Source organism: Rhamphochromis sp. 'chilingali' (genome assembly GCF_963969265.1).
Source record: "Rhamphochromis sp. 'chilingali' genome assembly, chromosome: 14".
NCBI classification, from domain to species: Eukaryota; Metazoa; Chordata; class Actinopteri; order Cichliformes; family Cichlidae; genus Rhamphochromis; species Rhamphochromis sp. 'chilingali'.
The window spans coordinates 19,766,139-19,789,335 of NC_137941.1; the positions used below are offsets into that span (position 1 = coordinate 19,766,139).

General features: G+C 40.1%; 2 protein-coding genes across 2 annotated transcripts; one reads left to right on the top strand and one right to left on the bottom strand.

Moving 5' to 3' along the window:
* Positions 1 to 298: 298 nt before the first annotated feature.
* Positions 299 to 8,897, bottom strand: LOC308409761 (poliovirus receptor-like). The gene is made up of 5 exons (XM_080902739.1): positions 8,562 to 8,897; positions 8,140 to 8,442; positions 6,934 to 7,027; positions 2,365 to 2,519; positions 299 to 548 (listed from the first exon to the last, which is right to left on the bottom strand). Exons 1-5 carry the CDS (start codon positions 8,833 to 8,835, stop codon positions 433 to 435), a joined length of 942 nt encoding a protein of 313 aa, XP_080758865.1. The 5' UTR covers positions 8,836 to 8,897; the 3' UTR covers positions 299 to 432.
* Positions 8,898 to 21,681: 12,784 nt separating this feature from the next.
* On the top strand, positions 21,682 to 23,197 carry LOC308410595 (complement C1q-like protein 2). The gene is made up of 3 exons (XM_080904018.1): positions 21,682 to 21,923; positions 22,010 to 22,144; positions 22,225 to 23,197. The coding sequence occupies exons 1-3, from the start codon at positions 21,695 to 21,697 to the stop codon at positions 22,509 to 22,511; spliced, it is 651 nt and encodes a 216-aa protein (XP_080760144.1). The 5' UTR covers positions 21,682 to 21,694; the 3' UTR covers positions 22,512 to 23,197.

The following is a 23,197-nucleotide window of genomic DNA, read 5'->3' on the forward strand; positions in this document are numbered from 1 at the left end:
AATGCACTTTGCTTTTCACAGAATGTAACAAAAATGTGACTTGGCCCCTTGTAATACTGGAAAAAAAATCATCTGGATATCTATACTGATACGGACTGGGTAATGTGTAAGGAACAAATGGATGCCACATTGTTTAATAGAAATGAAAATGATCTACCTACAGAGGGCTGAATTCAACGCTACCCTGAAAATCAAAGGGGTTTGGGTGATTAGTACCAATTCTTTCATCTGCCTGCATATTCTCGCCTATTAAGGTCAGGCATTATTGTACAAAAGGAGGAAACCAGGATCAACGGAACCAGCGTAGGGCCTGACAATGTGTTCAAGGATTTCATCCTGATTCCTAATGGCAGCCTGTAGAGGTCTCTAGAGGTACATAAGCTTTAAAATGAGAAGTACTACATATTATTCTAGATATTAGATACATGCAAGTTAATATATGAAATACCTTTGAAAACATCCACGTTTATAAAAGTACCATGCTGCAGCACCAACAACATTCAGGAAAAGCAAAACACCAAATAAGACCCAAGCAGCAGGGCATGCTCCTACAGGGACACAATAATGAAGAACATGAGAATGAGATGATTGTTCTTTCCCACTTTTATGACATTTAGTTTTTTATTACAAACTTAATTCATAAGACTGAGACAATAAGGAAACATAATCCACCCAACAGAAGTCAAGCACGTGGCTTACAAAGAATGAGATTTCCACACTGGATCAGTGGGTGGCTGTGTTTATAATGGGGGTTTACAATGACTTTTGGCTTTTTGGCTTTTGGCCAACAGGATGCTGGTAGAAACTGTGATACTGATGGCCAACCATAAAAGAAGTGGCAAAAGTGGCAAGGGTAGGGGTATTTGAAGTCAGCAAGAGAGAAGCAAAGATAGGTGTATGAAGGTGAGACTTTAAATATAGGGACTATATCCAAACGAAGAGAGCAGTTTAATACAATGTAAAGAGAGAGTAAAGGAGAAAATTGGAGGACAGATGATTCTGGATTCAGTGAAAAGGTGTTGAACACTTATTTTTGGAAGACAGAGGAACACAGGCTGACCTATGAGTGGGGGAAGATCCACACAGGGGGATTATATTTTATGTAGGAGACTGTAAAGTAGTGTCAGGGAGGAGCGCAGCTAGGAATAATAATAATAATAATAATAATAATAATAATAATAATAATAATAATAATGGATTGGATTTTATTGGATTTTTATTGGATTGGATTTAATTGGATTATTATAATAATAATATAATATTATTATTATAATAATAATATAATATTATTATTATAATAATAATAACAATAATAATAATGGATTGCATTTACATAGCGCTTTTCAAGGAACCCAAAGCACTTTTACAATTCCACTATTCATTCAGTCTCACATTCACACACACTGACTACCAAGCATTGCATGGTAGTCTGCTGGATGACTCTGGAGGTCAAGTAGAGAAAGTGAGTGAAAACAGAGGCAAGGATCACACGGTGGAAGCTGAAGAAGGAAAAAATGTGCAGAATTCAGGGTGGAATTAAGACAGGCTCTGGGCTCAAGATTCAAAATGTTTATTGTACAAAGAAAAGCATTTCTCTGTACAATGAAATTCAGCAAAGAGAAAGGTGGCAAAAGAAAAAGGATTATAGTTGAGCTAAGTGTGAAGCTGGAGACCAAGAACAGCTAGTGAATCTGGAAGTGCATCGGATTATTGTGAAAAGAACTTAAGTCAGCAGAACATGTGCGTGAATGCAGAGTAACAGTGAATATGCAGGGAGCAGAGATACAGAAGGTAAATTCTTTTAAATACCTGGGGTCAACCATCCAAAGCAACAGACAGTGCACAAGAGAGATGAAGCAGAGAGTGCAGGAAGGGAGGGTTCGAGTGTGTGGAGACGAGCGTCACGGGTGATTTGAAATGAGTACATCAGAGTTGCAGCTCAGATGAAGTGGCGTGCAGACAAAGAGAGGCAAGGCTGAGATAGTTTGAACATGTGCAGAGCAGGAATAGTGGATATACTGGACAAAGGATGCTGAAGATGGAGCTGTCAAGTAGGAGGAAAAGCAGAAGACCACAGAGGTGGTGCACGGATGTAGTGAAGGAGGACATGCAGATGGTTGGTATAACACAGGATGATGCTACAGATTAAAGGAAGCACTTCTTTAAGATAGCTTCTTACTAAAGATTAGTGGAATACATACATAGGTAGAGTCCATCATTTCACTTTTAGCTTAGATGTTCAAGTTTCTAATTATTTTCCTCATAGAAGTGCACAGAAAAGAAAACAGAGTAATATCAGAATGACACAACAGCCACAAAAGCACAAATCCAAAAATCAGAAACAGATATCCAAGCTGACCTTACCTGATGCCACACGCACATAAAGCTGACCGTGTTTACTTCCATATGCGTTAGATGCTTCACACTGATAGAGGCCATTTAGATCAGAGGTCAAGCTCAGCAGTTGTAGCTTTGCACCATCTACTTTGACAGCAGACTGCAGCAATGACTGGCCAGATCTGGAAAAACATGAATGAGACTCAACATGAAATGTACAGAAAGAGCAGAAAAGTGTGAGTTGTGCTAAAAGTCAAACACATTTTGGTTATCTCTTTGCAATAGATCTTTTCTTGCCCACAACAAGATTTTGTATTTTTTTTAATTTTCACCTAAATACAAAAATACATCCCACTTAACATGTTCAATTATTTTTGTGTGAAAACAAGCTTAATTTTAGTAAGATTTCAAACCACACTACTCTGGAGAGCGGCCCAGCTAACTCCCTGTTTAGCATCCTGTACGTCAATTTGTAACTCACAAGATTTTGATGTTTTTTATCATCTTTTATGGAGCATTGATATGAGGATTTAACAGGCCACATCTAAACAGCAGGAAATTCTGACGCCAGATGATAAAACTTCTCAATCCACTGTTAATTTACATTACTAACATGAGCAGAATGGGGTTGCTCTCTCAAGAGGCTCAGAATGAATTAATGCATCTTAAGAGCCACTTAAGATAAAACACCACTTAACTGTTTAAATGCATAAACACTGCATTTACCAGGAATTCCTCACATCTATAATAACAGCGCTTTTTGAGAACCTCAAAGCGCTGTACAATACCACTATTCATTCACTCTCACATTCACACACTGGTGGAGGCAAGCTACAGTTGTAGCCACAGCTGCCCTGGGGCAGACTGACAGAATCTAATGGATAAGCAGTGAACTACAGACAGAGAAGCCAAGAAGGACTGCTGAGTCACACTGTATCATTTTAGGACCCATTATTTCATTTCATTTAAATGTGAACTGTTAATACATCCTATAACCTACTCTAAAGAACAAGTATGACTGGATGACTGCTTATTATTAGTCTAATCTCACATCTCTCCAACGGCGCCATCCATATGGGTCACCAACATTATCACCTTTTGTTTTTTGGATCTGAGAGGAACTCAGATTATCTCTCAGGAGTCTTTTCAGTTTCTGTCTGCTGAGCTGAAACAGGTTTACATAATCCTTCTCTAGAGTTCCCAGACAACCATGGTAACACCACTACAAAGGCAGGTAGTGTTCAGGTCTCCATACAACAGTACATATGCTTCGAGACAGGTTATAACTGGCCTGTTACAATTTTATTATACTAAACTCAACCTGCTTATGTATATATATATATATGTATATATATGTATATATATATATATATATATATTGGGGGGGGGGGGGGGGGGGGGTTGTATTGTTATTTTACTTAGTGTGGATCCACACTTTAACGGCTATGTCCTAATCAATAAACATTTCTTCCACTTCACTTTCCAGTCTTCAGCTGGAGTCCTGAGAACTGGTTTTGCGACATTAATTCTCTGACCATCGTGAACCAAAATGTATCTTTTGGAAGGAGCTCAGTCAGTGAAAATATTTACAGTGCTAGGGGAAAAAAACAGGAGCTACTTTTAGCTGCTCTCTTATTCACATGAGGTCAGAAAAGTAAGTAGCTCAGCATGTTTGATGGAGAAGATTTATACAGCAGATAGCCTTCCTGACACAAACACACCCCAAGGCATTTGTGTCCTCCTGGACAACCAACAACCAGATGCGCTTTTGTAGCCCACAGGTCCAAACTACTCGCCAGCAGCAGCAAAATTCAAACTGCTTCCAAAAACCAGAAACTGTCAAAACACTGGGTCTCTCCATTCTTTGGGTTGTGTTTCACACAAGAAAGCAGAGAAAAGATTAAGAGATAAACAATCAACAACTGTTGCAAGTGACCTTCACATTACTTTTACAGTGTGTGAAGGGTAATTACTGAGTGAGCCTTGTCAGCACCTGAGTAAGCAAATATGCTGTTAGGGGAAATCAAGGAGCAGCAGGGAGGGAGAGAAAGTGTAGGGGAAGGAGAGAGAGAAATTAAGTGCTTTCAGTATCCAGGTGACAGGGTTATAAAGGGAAGGCATTCAAATAATGTGCTCAGCGGCTTTTACCAGGCAACTGAAGAACAATCAAACAGAAACCTGCCACTATGCAACCAGCAAAGATTTATCAGAATCAGAATACTTTATTAATCCCGAAGGAAATTAGGGTTACAGCAGGCAGCACGCTAATGGCGCATGCGCACTTACAAAGGAACCTTCTGACCAACTTTACACAAACATCACATTGGGGAGACATGTCAGAAAGGTAGGCTGATAGGAAAAAAAACAATGAAAATACATAACATGAGGTAAGAGGAGGAGAAAAAAAAACTCCACTCAGACTGAGCTCCTAGTGGGAGAACAGTTTAATAACAGAAAAAACACCTCAGCACAAAAAGCACATGACTATCAATACACCATAGAAACACAAGACAAGCAACAGGGGCGGGTAAAGGGTAAGAGAGAGCCGGTGTAGACAGCGCATCCGGTCCTGCAGCATGTCTGTGCTAGTCCAGTTGACTGCCATCTTCCCCGGTAGGGCACAAGCGTCGAAGGCGTTTGGAAAGGGAGGGGGGATCAATGTGTGCACATCAGTGTATGTGTGTCCAGAGTTCAGCTGAGACAGTGTCCTTCGCCCCGACAGGCTAAGTAAACAGTCTTCCAGCCAACCCAGGTGGCCTTGCATGGAATGGGAAGAACAGCCATAACACAGTCGTTATCAGGGAGTGATTGTTCGGCTCCAGCCTTGGGCCTGCAGCTGGCGCCGTGATGGGGGTCCGCAATTTTGATATTGATTTTGTAAATTTCCATGCGAGCAGCCCAGGAGAATTTTCAGGCTGCTCTTTAACACTCTGACGCTGGTCTCTCAATCTCCCGTTGGAGAGCCGCGAGCCTCCCCATGATGGTATCAAACTTCTGTTCCATGGTGTTGTCATTCTTTTGATTCTGAGACCTCACAACTGCAGTGATCCTGATGTATCCCCCCATACGCTCAATGGTGTTATTTTGAGCCTTCACAGCAGCTGTAAGCGTCTCCAAGGTGTTAACCATATTACGTTCGTTGTGAGAGGTCGCGCCTCGTCCCATCGCTTCGATTCCAGCGGGCAGCCTTGGGGGGGTTTGAACAGCCAGTTCCGCTCTCTTATTTCTCCGATAAACCAGGGCTAAGCCAACTCCGATCAGCAAGAACCCTGTTATCACGGTTCCGAATAGATAGACATCTTCAGCGTCCTCGATCGACAGTCCCGCCAGGCACATGACCCTCCAGTTCTGCCACCCGTCCATCGTGTAACCGGCAGGGAAAGTCCCTCCGGGGCACTCGGGCTCTCCCGAGCATACACAGAGCTCGTTGAGAAAAGGGTGTCAATAGCATTCAGAGACCAGTTGATCAAATCCATAATTCTCTTTAGGTTTTAGAGAATGACAGTGAGAGAGTGTTCCAGGGAAAGTAATGCACACGAGACAAGACAAGGACATAGAGGCTAAGCAGGGAAGATAAGGGTAAGGAGGAGAGGAGAAAAGTGCGACCGCCTTCGCTGAGAGCCAGTGGTAACTGTAACAGTTACCACTGTGTAACAGCAAATACCTTAAAATTAAAGCATTTTAAGAACTGCATGACAGCAGTCATTATTGCCTGTGAAGCTAGGAGTGTACATATTTTTGTTTATGTTGAATAAATAAGTAACAAGTGGATGAAGGGACTGTATAAAAAAACATCAAAAACATTATCATCAATAGTCACGGGACACTGAAATCTTTCCAAATAACTGAATTTGATACTTTATTTACTATGTGGGCTTTTCCATTTGAGTAGGCTACAACATTTCTTTCAGTTTTATTCATTGTTATGTGAGGAACCAACCATGATTTATTATAACATCTACTTAACGAGAGTGTCTGTGATGTAGTAGCTCATCTGGATCATTATCCGTTTGTGTAATGCTGAAGTACAGAAACAAAGTGATAAGTTCTGTTGGCTCTGCTTGGCTTTATTGTAAAAATGAATGACTATTAAAATCCACTGAGAACTGAAAAAGAGTCCCAAACCAGTAGTGATTGTTGTGAACCAACATGTTCTCATCCCAAAGCTTAACATTTTATACTATGTGACAAATTGTCAGTATTTTCCACTTTTGGTCACATATGACCCAGTTTGAGTGAGGAACCATTACATAATAATCATGTGCGTATTTCACTAAAATATGACCAATACTCAAGGAGTAAAAATATTTGAAGTTTAGACATATGATCGATGTCTCACCATGAGTCATCAGTCATTCTTTTGACATATGACTGACTTTACTCAACATCCAACTCTGCTATGGTAGTTCAGATAGGACTACTGGGAATGAAATTTGAGAAATTATATATGAACAAAACCTCACAAACTTTGTTAACCATATAAAAACACTCTATACCGCACTTTTTTTTCATGGCTCAGCACAGGTCACTTACGACAAACAAAAAGAACCAATGAAATGAATGTTTCAGCTGAAACTGTTATTCAAGCTACTTTACCTGCTCCATGTAAAATTTGCACTTGGGTTGGCTTCTGTCACACACTCAAATGAGTCCTCAGATTTTGCTCTGATGTTCACTTCTGTGGGAGAGACTGCAAGAGCAGAAAGACAGCTGTGTTAATCCTGAACTGAGGACACAGTAATAACATGAAAATAATGTTTCGCCAATGTTTCCTACATCTTGAATCCAAACTCGACAAACTTTTGGGACTGAGGCTGATGTTGTGTGGTTCAGGCCATGATTCGGTCTTTAGCAATAACAATGGTCTTTTTTTTAATCAGTCTAGATGTTTTTGTCTTTCAGAAATAATTTTCCCATCTATTGTGACAACATGCTACAATGTGACAAACAGGAGGCAAAGTCATGAGATTTGGGATGTTTCACTCCCATTCATTTAAAAAAACAAAAAAGCACACACTCGAGAATAAAGAGGAAAAACAAAACAAAGTATCTGGATTGGACTTGATCCTCTTTCCAGTAACAAACATTTAGGTCCACTTTCTTAGTTTTAGTCATTTCCTTGAGGGTTTTGTCAAACATCAAAGTAAAACTGCCTCTGTTTTATTTAATTATGTCGAACCAAAGTTTGGTACATGGAATGTTTTGTCTTTACTACACATAAAGCTTTTAGCGTTTTCAGAATTCAGCAACAGATTATATATATTTGGGCGACCGTGGCTCAGGGGGTTGGGAATCGCATCTGTAACCGGAAGGTCGCCGGTTCGATCCCTGGGCTCTCTGTCCTGGTCGTTGTGTCCTTGGGCAAGACACTTTACCCTACTTGCCTACTGGTGTTGGCCAGAGGGGCCGATGGCGCGATATGACAGCCTCGCTTCTGTCAGCCTGCCCCAGGGCAGCTGTGGCTACAACCGTAGCTTCCCTCCACCAGTGTATGAATGTGAGAGTGAATGAATAGTGGTATTGTAAAGCGCTTTGGGTGCCTAGAAAAGCGCTATATAAATCCAATCCATTATCATTATTATTATCTATCAGTCCCTTAGTAGTGTCGTAGGTATTCTGTCTGTTATAAATAAACTGTACAACTGTTTCACTAACAGAGTCCTGCGCTTGAGTCTGTTCATGCATTGCGACTGATGCGTCCACTGGCTAATTTTCAGAGATTTCCAAGAAAAAATATAACAAATACATCAACCATGGATAAAAAAATAAATAAAATAAAATACATTAACAGATGATACTCACAGTAGACCTGTATAGTGAAGGGCAGACTTTCATCTTTAGACAGGGAGTCACCACTGATGACACACTGGACCTGGTGACCGTTAATCTCTCTCATAGGAACACCAAACAGAGAGCTGACTGTGGTAGTCGTGCCGTTGTCATACTGTGTGGAGTTTGTTGTCGTCCTCACTTTCTCTCCCAAAGCACCAGTGAGCCATCTCACCTCTGCAGGAGGCTTCGAGTCAGCAGCCGTGCAGGTAGCAAATAAAACCTCTTCTGTGCCCAAAGTGGGAAGATTGTCCTTGACGCTTGTGAAAGGAGGCACTAGGAGAGTTACAGCACTAATTTAAATGAACATGCAAGACAGGTGGTGACAATAATTGGTTCTCACATACAAACACAAGAGTAATTTAAAATAAAGATTAAAAAAAAGTTTAGTATACCAAGCAAGTTTAGAGGTATTTCTGTCTTCTGATTTCCACTTGGAAACAAGGTGAAGATGCACGTGTAGCTGCCTTCATCCTTCAGGGCAACATTGGATAACTGGAGAGTTCCATTTTTGTCATTAAAATTCCCGATATATTTAAATCGATCATCACGTTCACTGACAAACTGTGGTCCATCTCTGGGTAAGATAGTTAGAAAATTGTCATTTTGAGGTTTTTCTCTTGTCCTCCTCTGCCAGGTAATCTGTGTCAGGTCATCATTGGTATCCATGACATAACATGATAATATAGCGGTACCTCCTTGAACCACGGTCACATTTCCACCAATCACCCGGAGAGCTGTAAAGAGCATTCACACAAAAATTTAATGAATAATGTATGTGTGTGTGTGTTGGGGGGGGGGGGGGGGGGGGGTTAAGGGTGGTGTCTGAGAGGCAGATGTGCAAGATAAGGACAATCATGTTGCAGCACTAATACCTCCCACCCACTCCGTGACATACTGGCTAGTCACAGGAGCACGTTCAGTGAGAGACTGAGATTACCAAAAAGCACCTCTGAATGACACAGGAAATCATTCCTGCCTGTGGCCATCTCCCTGTACAACTCCTCCATCTAATACACTGTAAACACTGCAATAGTTACATGCATTTTACACACGCTCTTTTCCACTCTGTAATATTCTTGTCAATTTTCTTTATATTTATTTATAATCACTTCTGTTAATCCTTGATATTTATAATTGAGTGATCTGCATATATTAGTGCTATTTCTTAATTGTGTAAAATCTGTAATATAATGGATTGTTTGGAGTTTAGTCTGTTACTGTTGCTATTTTTACAATTTCTTCTTGGAGCATCTGTAACCCACATAATTTCCTTAGGGATTAATAAAGTATCCTGATTATGATTCTGATTGTTTCAGGATACATGACCTGCCTTTATCCAATGACACATCTGCTTACCTGTATTGTTTCTCTTCCTCTGCTTTTCTCTTTTTTTCTAAACTGAGCACCTGATGGCTTTGAACTTTTCTTGTCCATCTTCCATTGGTTTTAATTTTGCACTCTAGTATGAACATCCATCCCCCAACCCAAGGAGCACCATAACATAACCTACAACTTAGTTCACAGATTCGCTTTGTCTAGGGTTTATTTCTGGGATTTCACACAACCCAGGAATCAAATCATGAATACATGATGGTCTTGGATTTACAACATTATGAATGAAATGTGCTCTATTTGGAAGCAGCCAGCCCCCTCCCCTGTGGACAGGTTGTGTGTGAAACTTTAAATCATCAAACTGTAAATTATAAATTTTAAATTGTTATTGATCCCTTTACCCTTAGTCCTAAAGTGAATATTTATTTTCTTACTCGTCTTATATTTATTGTTTGTTTATTTGCACTGGTGTAACTGAAGCCTCGTCGTCTCGTCTCTCTATATACTGGACTGTATGTAGCGGAGATGACAATAAAGTTTACTTTGACTTCAGCACAGCAGCAAGAAGGCGCACCGAGGGCTCTCGCGCTCACTTTTCGCGTATAGAATTTCGAAAAAAAACATCGGTGCAAATTATAAGTCTGTATCATAATGTCTAGTGTTTTCGTGTTTGTTGTTTTGTTTATATTTTGTTTTATTTTGCGAGTTGGTTATTAGATGCTGCTCCAGTCAGCCAGAGAATCCCCGTCCTCTCCTCCCTGTGTCGCAAGCAGCGGGCGCGCCTCGCAAACGGAGGGCGCCCGTACTCCCAGCAAATGGCCGTAAGAACACCGATCAGTGTCTATGCCATCCTCAAAATGCGCTGGCATGATGTCGGGGCAGAGTACGAGCAACTTTTTTGCCGATGCCCGTGATGCCGCCCTGGGCAACTGCCCGTCTCGCCCATATCAAAAACAGTTACTGATGAGGTGTACTTAGCCAGGAGTGGGTTATAAAAACAAAACACGACTCTCAATCCTACACTTTTACATTTTTTAAAAACATTTTTAAAACATAATAATTTACAATTGATGTTTAGCGTAGAAACTCGAAGTGATCACCTACAGTGAAGAAATTAAATACCAAAACGAAGGTGATCGCGGGCAGCTCACTAAAAAAACGGGTTTTCTTCTTATTTAAAATAAGAGATGTAAGACATTTTCTATTCTACCTTCGACCAAAGCAACAGCAATAAAGGATAATCCACGTACCTTCAGCGTCTGTACTCATCAGAAGCACTATCATCAGAAGCCTACGTGTCATGGAGTCACATCGTAAAGGGAAACGGTGGCAGTAATTGGCACAAAAGAAGGCAGCTTCATCCATCCGCAAATCTTAAAGTTATAAGAAAGACTTTTTTCCAAAGTCTGGAAAAAAAAACCGTTGTTAGGTCTGTAAACGAAATACATATTCGTGTAAACCCCTGAAAATGACCAGTGAGGTCAGTGGACAAAGGTACAAAGCATTGCTCCAATATGTAAACCATGCAAGTAATGGAAAACAAAGGCCTCAAATATTACATTTAAACCAGCCGTCATGCAATTTACCTGGACTTTGGTATAACTGCAATTGAGAGCAACACCATTGACGTGGTATATGAAGTGAAAAGTGCAGCATGTGACTCACAGAATCATGTGCTTGTTATTTTTGACCATTACAAGATATGAAGTTGTTGTTTGTTTTAAATGGTCTTTATTAATCAATTTAACAGAACCACTTTCAACTCCATGCTCTGATCAGACCCTAATAAAACTACAGAATGGTGTCTGTTTAAAAGTGGATTGTACTCCAAAGATTATCCCCAGTCGAAAGAGAATTTTACATCCAGAGACTGAACTGCAGAAGATGTGACTTATTTTATACACAGGGTGATGGTAAATGAAGGTTAGATGTGGTGCGATTTCTGTGAAAATAAACAACATTTTTTTAAAAAAATGGAAGGAATAAAGGTGAATAGAACTGGCTTCAACCATTCTACTTGCTGTGTAAGAATAAATTCTCAACAATTCTCAAATGTACCAAAAGGTGGCACTCCAACAAAAGCACTGAAATAATATTGGGTATTTTTAAACACAATAGGCCAAATCCTTGTTCATCAGAATCAGAATCAGAAATACTTTATTAATCCCGAAGGAAATTGTGGGTTACAGCAGGCAGCCCAGTAAATGGGGCATGTGCACTTACAAAGGAACCATCTGACCAAACATACTTTACAAAAACATCACATTGGGGAGACATGTCAGAGAGGTAGGCTGATAGGGAAAAAACAATGAAAATACACAACATGAGGTGAGAGGAGGAGAAAAAAAAACTCCACTGAGAATGAGCTCCTAATGGGAGAACAGTTTGAGAACAGAAAAAAAACACCCAAGCACAAAAAGCACATGACAGTCAATACACCACAGAAACACAACATAAGCAACAGGTGGGTAAAGTGTAAGAGAGAGCCGGTGTAGACAGCGCATCCGGTCCTGCAGCATGTCTGCGCCAATCCAGTCGACCTGCCATCTGGCCCGGGAGGGGACACGCATCGAAGGCGTTTGGAAAGGGAGGGGGATGAGTGTGTATCAGTGTATGTGTATGTGTATGCGTGTGTGTGTGTCCTGAGTTAGAGTATCCTTCGCCCAGCCAGGCTAAGTAAACAGTCTTCCAGCCGACCCAGGTGGACTTGGACTTATAATAGGAAGGAACAGTCTAAACACCGTCTGTTATCAGGGTGAGCCTTGAGACCACAGCTGGCGCAATATGGTAGCAATGAAATGATGGTAGTATTCCTTTAGTGCGAACAACTGCATGTCAGTTTCACAGCCGATCTAGCAGTCCGTCACTGGTCTCTCAATCTCCTGTTGGAGAGATTGTTCTTGGTGACCCACACAAGAAATACAGGTAGTGCTGTTCACTTAGTTCATCTGATCTGAATGCCCTGCTGCGCCAAACGCATTTGCATTGCCAAGAGAAACTCTTTGTAAGTTCCACTTGTTGAAGGGACTTCCGTTACTGATCTAACCTATCTTTAAATGTAACAGCCAATTGTAAATGAATATTCATACATGCCTCTAAAAGGAAAAGTAGAGTTCTGATGAGCATTTTTAACAGCAGATTTATTTATTTTTTTAGATGAAGCATTATTTCATGACAGCGTTGTTGTTGTTTTTGTTACTCACTAATGACAGGGTAAAATTGCAATTTTGTAGCATGCACTGTGTCACATTTAGTCTTTAGGTGTGAGCAAAATAAAAAATAAAACAAAACAATTGTCTACAAAAGTTTTTATAGACACTATACTGATTAAGTATGCAACATGGTCACAACTGTGAAGTGGGTAAAGGGTGTTAATCTATGCCACCACAGTTTTAAGGCATGTTATTTTATTTTCATTTATAACATGAAGAACAGCCCTTTATTTACTTCATTTATTACAATTTGTTGTTACATTGAAACACTGTATGCAACCTAAGTTCATGTTTCATTCCACATAAGATGAACAACACACAAAGCAGCACTGCTCTTCATTCAGCTTTTAGTGATGTGCCATGTCTTTGCAGGTACAGAGCACACTTGTGTTTGTGAATCATCTTTTTATCCAGATTAAATAGATACCTTGTTTTTAATTTATTTTTTCCATTTAAACTTTAGAGAAGCCTGAAGAAGACCACAGGTCTATCTTGGTGTTCAGAGGAGGCTCAGTGACGTTGACTTGCAACATATCCAACATAAATGCAAAACAAATCTCCTGGAGCAACGGCAGATCTGCTTTCCAATATTCCGTTGTGCTGAATCACACCTCTTCAAATTTTTCATTTTACAAACTGAAAATAAATCACGAGTTACCCAGTGAGATAATTATTTTTAGTGCTCAACCTGAGGATGAAGGACTTTATACATGTATCATAAGTGGCCTAGATGGACTACACAGCATTACATAGAATTTGACTGTGTGAGAACCTCAAACTTGGGTAGAATAAAAAAAACAGTTATAATGACTTCCAGTAAACAATAAGCAATTAAAATTAATTGGCTGCTTGTTTATGCAGAATCCATTTCATCAAAGTATTTTTTATATATACTCCCATCTGCAATTGGATTCCTTCTATGTGGGATCATGCTAGTTTTCTTCCTCTGCAGGGGAGTAAAACCTTTTAACTTTCTAATAAACGCATCAATGTGCTTTTTTTCTATCCTGCTGTTGAACTTTTGTCAGTATTTTTTATCAGTGATCATTTTCTATTGTGTCTGCCTGCATATAAAGTGTTGCTTTACTCTAAACTACAATTATTTTATGTACATAAGGAAATATATGTCTAGGTTTTGAAACATCTTAAAATTGCATCAGATAAAAAAGAATAGTTAAATGCAACTTAGTTTGAGGAGCTCATACCATGCTGCTCACAGACCTGGATATTGGATACTGAAAAAAATTGTGTCTATGATGTCTTTAATACACGATTTAAAAAAATAAAATTCAAATTGCAAGATAATGTTAACAAATAAAATGTGTGGTTTTTTTTCAGGTAACAAAATAAAAGAAATCATACAATTTGTTCACTACTTCTGTCAGTACTGCAAACTAATGCTAACCTACAAGGGCTGAACCAGCCCTTTGTGCTTTTGATGAGGTATGTTTCTTCATGCAGTAGAAAAAACAGTTATCATGTTTGCATAATAGTTTCAAACAGCATTGGCATGTTAACGAGTTACAGCAAACACACCATATGCAAAGATTTTACTGTTGTGCTAAAACACCACAAATTCTCAAAATGTTTTGCATTTCATGTGGTCACTGTACGATTTAAAATCTCTTTATGAACCTACACTGATCTTATAATGTCCCTAAAACACCTCCACAGTACTAAGATGAGGGGTTTTATTACTGGTCACTGCATTTTCTCTGAAGAAAAATTATGATGAAGAAACGGACTCAAGGTCCAGTCTGCAGTGAGATGCCTTCTGAGTCAGAGGAGGGCAGAAGATCTCTGTCATCTCTAAAACTCTCTGTAACACTCTCACATGTCTCTGGTCTAATTTCTCTCATGTTTTGTTTTTGCACTTTCTAGCTTTATAGTTGGAGCTCCATCAACCACAGGGTCGCACTGCTCATTGGAAAAATAACAAGCGGAGGAGTCAGTATATGGAGAACCTGAATTCAATCTATGATCACTTCTAAGCTGATGAACCATGCAGTTACACAGAGACATGGACATGCAGGAACTGCATGAGAACACATCAGAGGAAATGAAAGAGAGCTATTATAGCCTCTTTAGCTCAAGCATGCAGCTGTCTGTGAGCACAGCAGCTCCAGCATTTTTGACACTAAACTACAGTACGGAGTTTTTTCTCTCACATCTCTGATTTATCTGCAGCAGAAATTTTACTTGCATCCTGAATCATGTGTGTGAAATGTTCATAACTTTGTAGTATTCTAGTTTACTGTTCATATTTAAAATCCTCCACTCAGCTTCTGGTGCACCGATCAATGTGACTGTGAATCAGATGTTGCCATTGCCACCACTTTCATGTGAGTACCTAGTTAAGGTAAACCTGGGTTTACTTACCAAGCTGATATTTGATGTTGATCAGCTGATTTTTTTTCCATGAAAAAATAAATCACGAGTTACCTACAATTATTTTTAGCACTCAGCACAACTGATAAAAGTGGTCTACACAACGGTGTGTGCAATTTAACAGTGTCTGAATATCTCAAAAGTAGGTAGTGGCAATAAGCCAGATCAATCACTTCCAGTGAAGGTCAAGATAGAAATTTAAATTAATTTACTACTAATTTTATACAGAAACCTCTTCATAAAAGTATTTTCTATATATATTGAGCTATGACCATTTCATCTGTTACACCTGTGTTGTCTTTTGAGGTAGAGTTAAACAACAACATGTTTTGTTGTTGTTGTTGTTTTTCTTGTTATAAAAGAAATTTGATCATACCTGTGGCTCTCAGTAGCACATAATAATTAAGCACATGATTGACTAATTAAGATGAAGCGCAAGTTTAATTTAAAGTTCAAAGAGAACAAAGAGAACAGCATCTTGAGTTGTGTCCAGTATGACATGGGAGGAGATGTTAGAGGAACTTTGTCTTTACCCACGAAAAGTCCTTCAGTCTTATATATTTATAACCTCATATGAGCTTTCTGTACTTTGATTGGTAGGTGACCATATTTCCATTTCAGTTGTGTCTTCCTCCTTGTCTTATTTTGGTAGCTGTTTTTCTGTCTTGTGCTTAATTTTTGTACATATTGTCTAAATCTTTCTTTGATGGATTGCCTGAGTAAGCAGTATGATTCTTCACCTTATTCCCAGTGCTTCCAATCCGGTTGTTCAGTGATGACGCGACGAATCCTACTTCCGGGTCTAAAGTAGTCTGCGTTTAATATGGCTTTTGTGTTGTTAACATGTTTAATGCTATGTATTTTCTTCTATTTGATCTCAAAAAGCTCCTAAAACAGTCAGTGATCCCTGTTGACCTCCCTCGTCTTTTATTACCACTGTTGAGGAAGTGTTGAGGATTTATTTAAGCTCAGTTTTTAAAACCTTAGGATGTAACTACAGCCCAGCCCATGCAACAGTATATGAATGACTAACCTCGTATAATAATAATGGATACTTTATTGATCCCCATGGGGAAATTACTTGTTTTTCTCTGCATTTGACCCATTCACTCAGTGAAGCAGTGGGCAGCCCACTAAGCAGGCGCCCGGGGAGCAGTGTGTAGGGACGGTACCTTGCTCAGGGGTACCTCAGGGTAGCCGTTAAGTGGATTCGAACCGCCGACCTTCCGATCATGGGGCGACCACTTTACCTACTGAGCTATCCCTGCCCCTATTGTGTATTGTGGATGGATTATCTCAGTTGTTCTCCTGGCTGAAGTTTGGTCCTTTTACCAGATCAGATCAGAAACTTTATTGTCATTGTCATGAGAACAACGAAATTAAGAATGGTCCCCGATCATTGCATCATCCCTAGCAATATCAAAATATAAATAAAACAATAAAATTCAATAAATAAAATAGATAGAATACTTAAAATACTAATAAGATATAACAGTAAAACATTCACATACATTCCCACACACATGCTTCAGACCGTGCATAGATTAACACAAGAGTGGCGTGATGGACATTTTTTTGTAGTATTCAGATGTGTTATTGCAGTTGGATAACAGCTGTGTTTGAGTCTATTAGTCCTTGCTCTGATTGCCCTGTACCGTCTGCCTGAGGGCAACAGTTCGAACAGGGAGTGGCCAGGATGTGAGGTGTCTTTTATGATGTTTTGGGCCTTTTTAAAACAGTGGGCGTTGTGTAGAACTTCCAGTGTGGGGAGAGGGCAGCCAGTGATCTTTTGGGCGGTGTTAATGATCCCTTGGAGTGCTTTCCTCTGAGCCCCTGTGCAGCTAGTGTACCAGATGCATATGCAGTAAGTTAGAACACTCTCAATGGTGGCTCTGTAGAAGGACACCAGCAGTCTCTGTGTGATGTTATTCCTCCTGAGAATTCTCAGGAAGTACAGTCTCTGTTGGGCCTTTTTCAGCAGCTCGGAGGTGTTCACACTCCAGGAAAGGTTCTCCTCTATATTGACTCCCAGGAAGCGGAAGCTTGCCACCCTTTCTACACAGTCCCCATTTATGAATAGTGGTTGGATCTCTGCCTTTTTCCTTCTGAAGTCTATTATGAGTTCTTTGGTTTTTGAAGTGTTGAGGAGGAGGTTATTGGCCTTACACCATGACGTCAGCTGCTCCACCTCGTCTCTGTACGTAGACTCGTCTCCCTTGGAAATGAGCCCCACCACTGTGGTGTCATCTGCAAATTTCACAAAGATGTTGCTGTGGTGGCGAGGAGTGCAGTCGTGTGTGTAGAGAGAGTAGAGCAGTGGACTGAGCACACAGCCCTGGGGTGAGCCAGTGCTGAGACTCAGGGCTGAGGATGTGTGATGGCCAACTCTGACTCTCTGTCTACGGCCCGAGAGGAAGCTATTGATCCACATGCAGGTGCTGTATGGAAGCCCCAGGTCTTGTAGCTTGGCCACCAGTTTGTGTGGAAGGATGGTGTTAAAAGCTGAGCAGTAATCCACGAAGAGCATCCGCACATAGCTACCATGCTCTTCCAGGTGAGTTAATGCAGCATGGAGTGCTGTGGCTACAGCGTCTTCCGTGGATCGGTTTGCTCTGTAGGCAAACTGGTGTGGATCCAGGCTGCGGGGCAGGGCTGCTGTGATGTGTCTGCGGACCAGCTTCTCAAAGCATTTCATTACCACTGGGGTGAGTGCCACCGGTCTGTAGTCATTCAGGCCGGTGATGTGGGGCTTCTTAGGCAAGGGGACTATGGTGGAGGACTTCAGGCAGAGTGGGACAGTCGCCTGTGCGAGGGATTTGTTGAAAATCCTGGTGAAGATCCCAGCCAGCTGTCCTGCACAATCCCTCAATATTCGACCTGGCACACCATCAGGACCCGCCGCCTTCCTCGGGTTAACAGCCTGCAGCATGCGCCTCACCTCATGCAGCATCCTGCCAAGCGATTACATTTGTTTCTGACCACCGAGAACACTCACGTTAACTTTTATCGAGTGGAAAAAAAGTTAGCTTGTTTATATTATGCTAACATAGCTGTGTCGCTAGCAGTCACGTAGCACATCATTATATACCAGCTAGCCCAACTTCAGTAACCCTACAAGCGTCACTGCTGTTTAGTTTTCTGTCTTCATTTATGTTGGAAGTGATAACAGAGCTGTACGTTTTAATTTGTTTCCAAAACCCCGCAGTCAGGACATGCTATATTGTATTTAGATAGAAGCTAGCGAGCTAACTCCCTGCTAACTTCTAACTCCGTTAAATGTCATAAATTCCGTTTTCATGGATGCCTGGATGTTAAACTCAATTGTTACACCTGGTAGAGCAGAACGCTGATCATTTTATTAAAGATGAAAGACTTTAGACAGTTTTTCAACTCTCAGTAATGCCATAATGATCGTTTGATATATGGACCTGCAGCGGAGTTTAGACCCAGACACGGCTAGTGACGTCAGACTGAACAACCGGATAGTATTGCTAGAGTTCTGTGATAGAGTTAATGATAATACTAGTTATTGTAAACTTTACAAACCACCCAGCAGTATGTAAAGTCAAATTATAAAATACAAGTAAATAACAATTGCAGAACAGAATGTCAGTGTAATGAACACACACTTCGTTTTGACAAAGCGCACTGCTTAGGTAAATGATCTGAGTAGTTGTTCATCACTGAGCAATTTGTTAATATGTGTTTCGAGCCAAATAAATGACAGGGAGAGAGAGAGTGACGTCAGAACACGTCATACTATAACCTCCCGGGAGCGGACGGAGGGGGTCAGTCGTTGGGATGCGCATGCGCAGACAGAGCGTGCGAGCGGCGGGCCTTGACCTTTCGGGAAAAAAAACACTTTCTCACGGCCGGTGTTCCAGATCTACTGGCGTTTAGATCAACTGGCGTTGGTCGAACAGATGCGTGGCAGTCTTGCGTTTCAGGAGCTGCTACCGACAAACCAGCAAAAAAACGCCAAATGCTGGGGCGATCGTGGCTCAAGAGTTGGGAGTTCGCCTTGTAATTGGAAGGTTGCCGGTTCGAGCCCCGGCTTGGACAGTCTCGGTCGTTGTGTCCTTGGGCAAGACACTTCACCCGTTGCCTACTGGTGGTGGTCAGAGGGCCCGGTGGCGCCAGTGTCCGGCAGCCTCGCCTCTGTCAGTGCGCCCCAGGGTGGCTGTGGCTACAATGTAGCTTGCCATCACCAGTGTGTGAATGTGTGTGTGAATGGGTGGATGACTGGATATGTAAAGCGCTTTGGGGTCCTTAGGACCAAGTAAAGCGCTATACAAATACAGACCATTTACAAATGAGAAATCAGACCAACCTGGTGTGGCATTTTGAATTCGTTAAAAGAGTAGGTCGTATATGGGCAATTTGAAAATGCTTTTATGTTTGAAAGCAAAATCAGAATGACTTGATATTGATATGGTAACACCGTGAGGTTGTATACTGTTGACCTAAAGTGAAATTATCCTGTGGAAACAGCAATTTTCATTTTTAGAGCATTTTGAAATCTTTAAAAGAGTAGGTCGTATCTTGGCAATTTGAAAAGTCTTTTATTTTGGAAGGCATAATCAGAATGACTTGATATTGATATGGTATCACTATGGGGTTGTATACTGTTGATCTAAGGTGGAATTACCCTGTGGAAACAGGAATTTTCCATTTTAGAGCACTTTGAAATCACTGAAAGGTAGGTCAATTGTGGACAATTTGAAAAGGCTTTTACTTTGGAAGGCAAAATCAGAATGACTTGATATTGATATGTTATCACTGTGGGGCTGTATACTGTTGATCTGGAGTGGAATTACCCTGTGGAAACAGGAATTTGCCATTTTAGAGTATTTTGAAATCACTGAAAGGTAGGTCAATTGTGGACAATTTGAAAAGGCTTTTACTTTGGAAGGCAAAATCAGAATGACTTGATATTGATATGGTATCACTGTGGGGCTGTATACTGTTGATCTGGAGTGGAATTACCCTGTGGAAACAGGAATTTGCCATTTTAGAGTATTTTGAAATCACTGAAAGGTAGGTCAATTGTGGACAATTTGAAAAGTCTTTTATTTTGGAAGGCATAATCAGAATGACTTGATATTAATATGGTATCACTGTGGGGCTGTATACTGTTGATCTGGAGTGGAATTACCCTGTGGAAACAGCAATTTTCATTTTTAGAGCATTTTGAAATCACTGAAAGTTAGGTCAATTATGGACAATTTGAAAAGGCTTTTATTTTTGAGAGCAAAATCAGAATGACTTGATATTGATATGGTATCACTGTGGGGCTGTATACTGTTGATCTAAAGTGGACTTACCCTGTGGAAACAAGAATTTTTCATTTTAGAGCATTTTGAATCGTTAGAAGATTAAGTCAAATATCGGCAATTTCAAAGGGCCATTACTATGAAAGGCAAAATCAGACTGACTTGATATTGATATGGTATCACTGTGAAAAAGACTGTGGTTGGAAAGTGTTGATATAAAGTTCAAATAGTATTTGGAAATACGACTTTTGCTTTTAAGAGCATTATTAAGTCATTGAAAGAGTAGTTCAAAAATGAAGATTCACAGGGCTTTTACTTTGAAATCCAAAATAAGATGGCCTTGATAGTGACAGGGCACAATTAGGGTACAAGGCTGTGTCATATAGATCTAACATTAGAGTTTGTAAAAAAAAAAAGAAAATAAAAGCCTAAATTATACATTATTATGTTCTTAACATATCTGTTAATTCACTCGAAATTGGCTTTTATTTTGAAATCCGGTTTCCACATCCATTCCCGTAATACTTTGAATACACAGGGAACGTAAAACAAACTGGAGGCTGGCTTGACTGCAAGTCTCGAATTGGAGGCTGGCTTGACACCAGTGGAAAAAGTCAGAATAGCGAAAATAAACTCCACCTAAACTTGGTTCATATCTGACCCAGAGAGACTGCAGGTCATAACTTCTTACCTGAAGTTCAGTTCACACTTGGACCGGCGGCCGCCTCGGGTCTCTTTTCCTTCTGCGTCCCCTTTCCATCCTCCACCTGCTGGCCTCCACCACTTGCTAATGTTACTGAATCTGTGGAAGCTCCGCGATAGCCACCACACGAAGTAACGAGTAACGACCCTATCTAAATCCCAGTAACGACTAACGCATTCCTGATTTTGGAATAATAACTAGTTACCGTGCTTGTTACCACAATAATAACGTAGTTACTGTAACGCGTTACTTAATAACGCGTTAGTCCCAACACTGATCATTCATAACTTCATAACTTATTTTTATATTTATTTGTTTCTTTGTACTAATGTTGTTTTGTCCTGGATTATGGCTTTGTCACTCACTAATCTGTGTCCTACAGCTCTTTCCCTTGCCTCTATGTTTCAGTGTGCTGAACATTGGATGGAAAGATTGCACTGTGAGGAGTTTGTGTTTTGACATTGGCCAGGATGTTAAAGCTAATATTTGATGTATTTAATGACCTGACCAGTAAAACTTGTTTTAATGTTTACAGTTGGCCACATCCTGTTTTGCATCTCTGAAGAGATAAAAGTCAAGGACTTCTGAACAGAGAAGCAGAGCACAAAAGTGCAAAGATGAAGTCATTTGCAGTCCTCATTCTGGCAATCGGCAGCTGTCTTTGTGATTCTCAGATTAAAAGTGATTGTGACAAAATTTGTGATGTCTGCTCTTTCACTCGTATAACTCAAGACCTGGGAGCTGTGGGAGAGAAAGTCACAAACATTGCGGATAAAATAACGCTTCTAGAGATCAAGCTTCAAAAAACTGAAAAAGAAGTCATGGATCTGCAGAAACGTATTGGAGGTAACATGAGTCAACCTGGTTTGATTAATTGTAAGATTGAAATGTAATTTTGTTCTGGAAATTCTTATTAAATTTGTTGCTTTCAGGCATTCCTCAGGTAGCCTTTTCTGTAGCCCTCCTTGATTCTGGCTTTGGAAATACTGGCCCTTTTGACAGTCCTACTCCACTGCGGTACAAGAACATTTTCTCCAACACAGGCAGTGGCTACAATCCTTCAACAGGTATTATCTCTGTAACAGAGAAAGTGTTGCATGGAGTCATGAAAACCTGTGAAATCTCACCAGCTTTAATTTTTTGACAGGGATTTTCACAGCCATGACCAAAGGAATGTACTTCTTTCGATTCTCAATGTTTAACAACCTCAACTCTGTTCCCAACTCCGTTGTAAGCCTCATGAAGAATGGTAAAAGACTGACATCCGTCTGGGATACCAGTGGAAGTGATGCCAATGACATGGGTAGCAATGCTGTGGTCATCCCTCTCGAAGTGGGAGACAATGTGTATGTGGAGCTCCAGGCGAACAGGATTGTCTATGACGACAGCATGAACTATAATACTTTTAGTGGTTTTCTTCTGTTTACACTGTAATGTAAACAACATGGTTATATGCTTGCATGACTTCTTATGAGGTAAGATAAATATATGCATTTTTCCAAATTTTTTCCAAAGGAGTTCAAAGTTTTCAATGTTTTATTATTATTATTATTATTATTATTATTATTATTATTATTATTATTCCTTATTTTGTTTATTGAGTAGTGGAGAGTTCAGAAACCAGTGGTTTCTTAAGGATCTTTTATGAGCTCCTGGATAAGTTATCAGAGCCATCAAAGTTCACAGAAACTCATTAATAGATAAATCCTCATCCATACCTGTAGGCTGTAAACTATTCAAACAAAATATCAGAATGCTTCTTTTTTTTCTGATAAAATTAATATTGCCACTTCTTTGACTAGGTTTAATGGCTTTAATGCCGATAAAAAATAAAGGTGAATTATTTAATTAAAATGTCTTGCAACAGGACTGGTTAAATCATTTCTATTAATCAAACTTCTGGGTTCATTAATTCATTCTTTTAGAGGCCAGGATGTTTCTCTTATATGTTTCTTTTGCATGGGCACTGTGTCATCTAGATTACATTTTTAGTTTTGCAAGTCATAAAACCCTTTATGTCAATGAGCTTGCCACTAATAGGGTGTTTAAATCATTTTAGATTTTTTGTGTATTGACAGTTTATGCAAGACCCACATTTGAGATTATCTTGTAGGTTATGA